This window comes from Triturus cristatus, chromosome 3_1 (assembly GCF_964204655.1).
Source record: "Triturus cristatus chromosome 3_1, aTriCri1.1, whole genome shotgun sequence".
NCBI classification, from domain to species: Eukaryota; Metazoa; Chordata; class Amphibia; order Caudata; family Salamandridae; genus Triturus; species Triturus cristatus.
This window is the reverse complement of record NC_140583.1, coordinates 1,066,381,476-1,066,390,949: the sequence shown is the minus strand read 5'-3', so window position 1 is coordinate 1,066,390,949 and position 9,474 is coordinate 1,066,381,476. Positions and strand designations below refer to the sequence as shown.

General features: G+C 49.1%; 1 protein-coding gene across 1 annotated transcript; it reads right to left on the bottom strand.

The window, feature by feature from the left end:
* Positions 1-4,473: 4,473 nt before the first annotated feature.
* On the bottom strand, positions 4,474-5,397 carry LOC146861546 (lamina-associated polypeptide 2, isoforms alpha/zeta-like). The gene has a single exon (XM_085646251.1). It carries the CDS (start codon positions 5,395-5,397, stop codon positions 4,474-4,476), a length of 924 nt encoding a protein of 307 aa, XP_085502377.1.
* Positions 5,398-9,474: the final 4,077 nt, after the last annotated feature.

Genomic DNA, 9,474 nt, shown 5'->3' with positions numbered 1-9,474 from the left:
CTCAGCGCTGCGTAACATCCCTGGATCAGATGTCTAGCTCCCGCAAAGTGCTATATCGATCTCCTTTACGTTTTCTACGTAAGTGGGCACAGTGCTGTGAGGTGAACAAGAGACCTTGCTTCCTCATGACTGCAAGCATCCGCAATCTGAGTTTATTAGACATGTGAGAGGAAGTCTGACCACCAAAGAAAACATTAAGTCTGTGTTAAATGTAACCCTGCAGCTGTACTGCAACTACAACGTGTCAACAACATCGATAGTCACAGACACACTGCTGACAACTAACGGCTCATTAGTGATTACTGTGGCGAGGAAGACGGACGAGGAGGTAATGCCCCGGTTACTTACCGGTAATCTTCATTACTCCGAGTCCTTGTCTTCCTCGCCACAGTACTCACTAATGAGCCTTCGGCTCCCACAGAAACTCCAAGTATAATTTTACAGTCTAGTCTCCCTCTCCCTCCAATATGGCCCCCGACTACACAGCCAATCCCATAAAGGGACACATGAACCACCAGTACGACCTGAGAACCAAGCCGCAGACATGAAGCCAAGAAGAGGGCCGGGAGGGAAAGGGAAACTATACTGTGGCGAGGAAGACAAGGACTCGGAGTAATGAAGATTACCGGTAAGTAACCGGGGCATTACCTCCTCGTCCGTCTTCCTCGCCACAGTAATCACTAATGAGCCGATACCAAAGCATATCAGCTTCATGGAAAAACAGAGTCCACCAGTAAAGTCAGCAGCAAATGCAAACTTTATTACAAACACAGGAAGAGACACATAGGGGCAGATTTACAAGCCCCTTGCATGACTTTTGCGCTGCAGTTGCGTCACCTTTTTGACGCAACAGCGGCGCAAACAATGCGGCCTATTTACAACGTGACGCATCTAGGGAGATGCATCACGTTGTAAAGCCCTGCGTCACATTATACCTGTGTCAGGTATAATGTATGCAGGGTGGGCGTACCCACGCAGGAAGGCCTCATAAAAGTGACTCCGTGAAATCTACAAGATTTCACTGCGCCACTTTTAGGACGCCACTGCGTCAAAACCTTACGCCTGCTTCAAGCAGGCGTAAGTAGTGACACAGTGTAGTGGGAATAGGCCCCAAAACGCATTGCTGGAGTTGCGTCGTGCTTGCGACACAACTCCAGCAATGCGTGACTTTTCCGCCAACAGATGCGTCAGAATTTCTGACGCATCTGTCAATCCTTGCGCCATAGTGCGCCGTATTGTAAATACGGCGCATCTATGGTGGCGCATGGGTTTCTAAGGGTGGCGCAGGGAAAGTGACGCATCTGTACAGATGCGTCACTTTCTTGTAAATCTGCCCCATAGAACCTCCCACCTATGGGACCCCGGAACTCAGCACAGAAGAGGCAAAGGCAACCGACGCACCCCCTCCAATTTGAAGACGGTAGTGCGACATGAAGGTATGAGGGGAAGACCAAGTGGCAGCACGGCAAATATCCTCCATGGACACCCCCTTGAAAGCGGCCCAGGAGACAGCAACCGAACGAGTGGAACGCCCCTGAAGAGGAAGAGAAGGAGCCAAGGAAGAAGAACCGTAAGCCAACAAAATAACGTCCTTAATCCAACGACTGAGAGTGGACAGGGAAGAACGTAAACCCCTACGGGACAATCCAAAATTCACAAATAAATTGTCCACTTTGCAAAAAGAAGAAGTCCTATCCAGATAAATTAACAAGGCGCGCCAAACATCCAGAAGATGTAGCAAAGACTCATCCACAGATGAAGGATCAGGACAAAGAACCGGAAGAATAACCTCCGCGGAACGATGAAAAAAGGAATTCACCTTAGGAACAAAAGTGGGGTGAGGAAGCAACACAACACGATCCTCCAGAACACATAAAAAAAGGAGCAGACCGCAGGAAAGCTCCCAATTCCCCAATTCTCCTGGCAGAAGCAATAGCCACAAGAAAGACGACCTTAAGAGTCAAGAACTTGAGATCAACCGACTCCAAAGGCTCAAAAGGACCCAACTGCAGCGCACACAGAACCAGGGGAAGATCCCAAGGAGGAGAAGACAGAACAGGACGGGGACGCTGAAAGGCCAGAGACTTCAACAGCCTGGACACCAACGGCGCCACAGAAAGCAAGGGAAGAGCAGGAAATGCCCGAATAGCAGCCCACTGCGCACGAAGAGTAGATATGGCCAACCCTAAATCGAAACCCTCATGCAGAAAGTCCAGAACGCGGGCGGGATCCAAATCAGACAGAGGTAGATCGTGCCGCACACACCAGGCAGCAAAGTGGTCCCAGTGTTTGGCGTAGGAACGCAAAGTAGACGGACGCCTGGAACGCTGAATAACATCAGCAACCACCGCCGAACACCCACCTAGAATCAGGGATTCCCTCTCAAGAGCCAGGCCCGCAGACCCAAGGACCGGAACACCGGAAGAGGAAGAGGAGGCCCCAACAGGGGAAAGGGATCAAAAGGTAACAGCCACCCCGAGCCCACCGCCAACTCCAACAAGAGAGGAAACCATGGGCGGCGACGCCAACCCGGCACAATCAGAAGAACAAGGGACCCCTCCCTCTTGATCTTCTGCAACACAACAGGTATCAGGGGAACAGGAGGGAACGCATACAAAAGGCCCTTCGGCCACGGGAAGGACAGAGCATCCACCCTCCACGCCTCCGGACACGGCATAATTGTGCAAAAGCAACGGATCTTCGCATTGAACTTGGAAGCAAACAGGTCCACAATCGGAGACCCAAGCCTCCTCCGCAAAACCCTGAACATCTGGGGCGTCAGGGACAAGGAACCCATGGACGGAAAGACCCTGCTCAGGCAGTCCGCAACCACGTTCACCTGACCCGGAAGGTAAACAGCTGACAGGGAGGCCAGGTGCAACTCCCCCCAAGAACAAATCTGGAAACAGAGTGAACTGAGGGAAGGAACCCGGCAGCCCCCTTGATGGTTGATATACGCCATGACCACCTGATTGTCCGTCCGGACCTGAACATGATGACCCAAGAGAAGGTCTGAAAAGGCCAACAGACCCAACTGGACAGCCTTCAGCTCTCGATAATTCGAAGAACAAGACCTCACAATCGGATCCCAAAGACCCTGAGCCAAAGAGTCCCCCAGATTAGCACCCCATCCCAAAAGGCTGGCATCTGTAGTGAGGACCCGAGAAGGAATCACAAGAAAAGGACAACCCCGGGCTAGATGAACCACGTCCAACCACCATCCCAGGGCCTCCCGAACCCCCAGAAACACAGGAATCAGGAGATCGAGATCTAGAGAACAGGGGTCCCAATGCCGCAAAATGTGGGAAACCACTGGGTACATGTGAAGGCGAGCCCAAAGAACCACAGACAGGGAAGCGGACATGAGACCCTGAACCCTCAACCAAAGTCTTGCAGGCTGGGAAGGACGTGACAGCAGGGACTGAACAGCATACAGAACGGAATCCATCCGAGCAGGAGGCAGGAACACAGAGCCCAACAGAGTCATGAAACGAGCCCCTATGAAAGTCAGATCCTGTGCAGGAACCAGGGATGACTTCCCCACATTCACCAGGAATCCGTGCTGTTCCAGGACCAGGCAAACCCTCTGGACATGGACCACCGCCTTAGAAAGAGAAGAAGCAGAAATCAACACATCGTCCAGGTAGGGAAACACCTGAATCCCTTCCCCATGTAAATGACCAATGACAGGGGCCAAAACTTTCGTAAACACCCGCGGAGCAGAGCAGAGACCAAAAGGCAATACCTGAAATTGGAAGTGTCGACCCAGGACACAGAACCTCAGGAAACGCTGACTGGCGGGGTGCACCGGCACATGGAGATAGGCGTCCTGGAGATCGATTGACGCGAGAAAGTCCCCCCGAGAAATCAGAGGGAGGATCATCTTAAGAGACACCATTTTGAAAGTCAGAGGAGGAACGAACCCATTCAGCCATTTTAAGTCCAGGACAGGCCGCAGATCCCCCGTGCGCTTGGACACAAGGAACAGGATGGAGTACACCCCCAACCCCCGCTGATCCTCCGGAACCGGGACCACAGCACCTTTTGCCAGAAGAGAATCTATACCGGCCAAAAGCGCCGCCTTTTGAGAGCCAACCTGGGGCAAGGAGTGGATCTGAAATAGTCTGGAGGAACCTGGTTGAACCCAAGGCGAAAACCCTCGGAAACCACCCGAAGGACCCACTGATCTGCCACAGTCACCTTCCAGTATGCCAGGAAGAAACGAAGCCGACCCCCAACCGGACCCTTCCCCAGGGACACAGAGTCATGATTTGGAGGGAGCAGAAGCGGAGGACTGGACATTGGAGTACCGGGACTTATCAGTGGAAGGGGCACCCCGGCCACGCCCCCTACCACGAAAGGGCTGGTGAACACGGCCCCTACGAGAAGGCCCAAAGGCACGGGTAGCACCAAAAGAACGGAAACGACCAGCCCGATCCGGAGCCACCAGCTTCCTATCCTCCGCCGTCTTCTTCACCATATCCTCCAAAGGAGACCAAAAAGCTTGACACCAGTAAACGGAATCTTCATAAGCAAAGATTTTGGTGCAGCATCAGCCTTCCAAGAGCGCAGCCACAACTGCCGCCGACCTGCCACAGAAGAACCAGCAGCAGAAGCCGCCGCACCCAAGGCATCAAAAGAGACGTCCGAAAGGAGACAAACCTGTTGTTCCATCATGGCCAACGTAGAGGAGACATCCTCGCCCTGGTCCAACAGTTCAGCCAAGGACTGAAAATCCTTCAGCAAGGACTGAATGGTATAAGACGAATAAGTGTCAGCCCGGATGGAAACATTTGCAGCAGAAAAGGCGCGCTTCACCGCCCCATCCACCTTCCGATCCACAGGATCCGCCGGGGAAGAATCCTCAGAGACCACAGACCCTTGAGAGGACATAGCCGCCATCAACGAATCAACCTTCACCGAGGAAGGATACTTGGAAGAAAAATCCTGTAAAGGGTAACGTTTCGCCAAGTATCGAGGAAAAGCCCCTTTATCAACATCCTTCCACTCAGTCTCCAACACCTTCACCACAGAAGAATGCAGCAGAAGATTATCAGGATCTGGACGCTGATACTGCGCAAAAAAATCATCCTCCATCGGAGCCACCGATTCAGGAAACAGCAAGTTGGTGCGAATGTGCCCCAGGACGCCTTTAAGATCAGCACCCTGCACAAAGCGACCACGAACCGCCACATCCTCCTCAGCGTCAGAACCAACTTGGGATTCAGGATCCGACCTGGGCTTTTTAGAAGGAGGCGCAGTCAACTTGCCACGCAATGCAGCAGCCACAGCAGAATCAATCATCTGCTGGAGTACAGACAATGAAGGCAAAGCCTCCTGAGACCCAGAAGCGACAGCCCCAACGCCAGGAGCAACAGAATCATCAGCAACTTCCATCACAAAACCAAACGCAATGCAGCAAGGCGAGAATCAACCAGCAGCACAAATCAGCAAGCCAACAGCCCTTTAAATGGCCACCAGGTGCAACTAATCAAAAATGCAACACAGGACACGCCCCAAGCACTTAAAGAAAAGAGAGCCAGAAGCCCGCGCCCTCCAATGCAGAAAAAAACGCCACCGAGAAATCCCCAGAAACGCCGAGGAAATCCACAAACCAGCACCACAGCAAGTAAGCATTCGAAGGAAGCAGGAAGTGCGATCCCGAAGAGAGCGCCGACCGCAGAAGTCCGCTAAAGAAGGACGCGCGGTCGGCAGACACCGAAAACGCGCCTCTGAAGTCCGCTAAAGCAGGACATAGAGGCACATTAACATAAGGAGGCGGGACACAAAACGACCCGACCGCCGCCACTCCGGGTTCGCTAAAGCTGAAACCGGAGAGGCACGCTGCACAGGGGGACAACACACAATGGGGCAAGGAGTCTCAATGCATAAAAAAACGCCATTACATTTCATAAAAGAAACCAAAGTCCCCCCTACCAAGCGAATACGGGGCCCCAGAGTCCGCTAAAGCAGGACCGCCGCCCCACACATACCTGACCAGCAGGAACACAGCACTCGGAGTAGTGCAGAAACAAAAAAACAAGTCGTAGTGGTGGTTTATGTGTCCCTTTATGAGATTGGCTGTGTACTCGGGGGCCATATTGGAGGGAGAGGGAGACTAGACATAAAATTATACTTGGAGTTTCTGTGGGAGCCAAAGGCTCATTAGTGATTACTGTGGCGAGGAAGACGGACGAGGAGGAAATGTAGTGTGCACCCCAGCCGCACTCCGTCACGCCCAGCCATTTTGAATGCAATGCAGCCACTGGTAATTAAACAAAACTGTGAAGATGTTTCCAAAGCCACCTCTAGGTTTTGCTCACAGTAAGGTTACCGGGGCCATCATCTCTGAAACTGCTCCTACGCACAGAACTGCATGAAGAGTTTGCATGGCTGACGGATCGACACCCCGCCATCCCGCTCTGAACGTCATCAGGCACGCCTTCTGTGTTGTGTACCATTCCCATTGAACTCTTCGCTCTCCAGGTATCCCTCCTCACTGTTAGACTCGATTCATGCCCCCAACACTTGATTAATGCCTTGTTTGCAGACAGACTCGGTCAGATGTCCTTCCCCAACACTTTGAATACTAATAACTTGTTCTGCATATAGCACTTCACACCGCACTTCTGATTTTAAAGTCTGCTGTTAGCCAAGATCTTCTGGTGTTAATACAATTTTATAATATACTTAACGTATAGAGACTTTCACCAACTCTCCTCATCCATTCGTCTCTTAATGTGTCATTCGGATAGATAAGGTTTTAATTGTTAGTTAAAATCCAATTAATAATCACCCAACACTACTCCTGCTTGTGTGTGCTTTGAGCATCTTTCGGCATATTGTGGGCGACCTCTCATAGGCATTGACAGCCAGGGCCGGCTCTAGTGCGGTGCGACCGGTGCCACCGCACCGGGTGCTGACTCTTTGAGGGGGCGCCTATTTGGAAGTATTTTATGGTTTTAAAAGCACCTGCTGCTGCATTGCTGGCCTCGCTATTTTTAATAAAAAATAAAAATGTCAAGATAACTCGGTGATTAATGTTTCTCCTGGAGAGAAAAGGAGTTTTGTCAAGTGGAAGTTTTAACTCATTTTATGGTAGCACAGAGGGTTAATGTGCCTGCTGCAAAGAATGTGTACCATGCAGATCACAAAATGCATATAGTTTAAATAGGTCAGTGCTTTTGTCAGATAGATTCTTTTCTTAATAGCAGTGTACATGTAAAAATCCTAACATGGAACAGTGAGCTTATAACTGTCATCAAAGAGCTGCATGCAAACTGCTAGGTATAGATTAGAGTATTAAGATGTTTTCCTCCGTCTTTCATAATTCTAATGTTTCAAAAAGGGTTCATTTGGGTTAAAAAAAAAATCATTATTATTAAATGTAACCCCCAACCATAGGGTTATGATTTAATTTCTGAGTCTGTGCTTCTCCAGACCAAGCACTCTTAAACTATACTGTCTACCAGTATTGCTGACATGCAACCCCTATACCTTGTAGTCCTCTGTATTATGTAAATGTTCTATACACTGATTTACACACCTATGATTGATTGCCTCTGTGTAGTGTGTGATGTAAAGTGCTCTGACACCCTACACTGGTACAGGTGGCGCTATTAAATACGTCTGAGAGAGAGTGGTTATGGAGACTTCAGGGGGTACTGTTAAAGGGTAGTAGTGAGGGAGTCTGAGGGGAGCACCAGTGGGGGGCGCCAACAAACATTGTCACACAGGGCGCCATCAGCGCTAAAGCCGGCCCTGTTGACAGCCCCAAAGATCTCTAGTTCCCCTGCTTTTGGCTATCCTCGATATCCCCTACTCTTCTGTTCCTAACCCACCGTACACAGTTTTACGTGTACCCCAAACAAGTTTGAATCCAGAGGTTTAAATATGTTTGAAAAAGCTCTAATAGTAAGTAGGGAAAGCTCAAGGGGTGAATGTGCAAGTCTTGTTGCTGTTTTTTTTTAGCGAGTATGTAACAAAGAACTGTGTTTTCATTTAAAAGGATCACATTTAGATGTTAGTGCATGCTTACAAATGCACATACGTACTGGCATGAGTTATTTTCTTTATAGTAAACATAAATTTTGTATGTGAATTAATGAATGCAAGAATATGACTTAGACCCCCCCCCAAAAAAAATTGATTAAATCAATATAGTCATCATGTAAAATTTGCTCTCAGGCACGAAAGTTATGATGTGGGCGCCTTTCATTGAGGACACTGCCAATGAATGAATACTACTGCTGGGAGTTCAGTAAAACCAGCCCCAGCCGTACAGAAATACATTACAATTGTCAACACCTACAGCTCTCAGATTGCCACGACCTATTGGCTTTGCCAATGCTTGTTTTTGGTTAACAAAAGCTATCGCAAGCAGCTGTCTCAGGGGAGACCTAATAAAAAAGCAAGTACTTTTAAGGCCTACAATGCAATACTTTCTCTACGAACCAAAACAAAGGGCTCTGGGCCAAATTGAAGCAGAAAGTGGTCCCATGTCCATACAGAATGGACTGGATTTGATGAAATCCTCTCTTGTTAGTCAATATTCACCTTTAAAACGTCATGGCTGTTATCAGAGCTTTGAGGGGGATGAAAAAACTGGGGCGCTCTCTCAAAGGGGCGTTGCCAATGTAACTAAGGGCGTGGCTTAAAACACTTCGGCTAAAAATCTGTGTTTAGCATAGTGTGCTGTCCGACTTGTATTTTGCTATTTCTGTCATTGCATCCAGATATATGATTCAACAAGTAACATCATACCTACAACAAGTCAGGACTATTGGCTTTGTCAATGGTTGTTAGTTGCATAAGATAAAAAAGCAGCAACTATGGCTTGTTTATAATATTGAAAAAACTTTAACTTAAAGCCCCATGTGACACCACGACAAAATTGCTGCTCCTGAGTTTCAAAAAGAGAAGGGAAATCCAGAGAGAAAATGACTGTCTTTAAAGGATTTCCCTTCCCCTACAACGCTCACCTGGCATGACGTCATACCGTAATTTCTCCACTCGTGAGAAGTGAGCAGTGTGAGCACGCGCACATCGATGTGCCTGCTGTCACTGCAGTCCGGAAAAAAAAACGGGGCGCTTGTGCCAGGGCATAAAACCGAGCCCAATAGAAACCCGTTTTGAGGCCCCCTTTAAAAAACTGCCTGTGCTCAGCACCGGTGAGACCCGGCCCACTTAAAGCCCTGCCTGTTATGCTTTTTAAGACACGTGTTCTATTTATTATGATCTCGTGATATTTTGTCCAGAATCTGAAGCAATAAAGGTGTCTCAACTCTGAGGAAGAAACAGATCAAGAAGAGAGAAGTGACTGTGAATTGTATACAGATTAGCAGGGCACCTACTAGGGAGTGAGGTGAGAGGCAGCAGAGACTTAATAGGATGTTCTGGAGTTTTTCTTGAAATCTAAGAAATCTTGAATAGAGAGGAGATATTTTTCAATGGTGGGAAGCACGGGTGTGGTCC

What these genes read in the sequence shown, in the direction of transcription:
- LOC146861546 (XM_085646251.1), bottom strand. Translation starts at nt 5,397, where the DNA reads ATGGAAGTTGCTGATGATTCTGTTGCTCCTGGCGTTGGGGCTGTCGCT.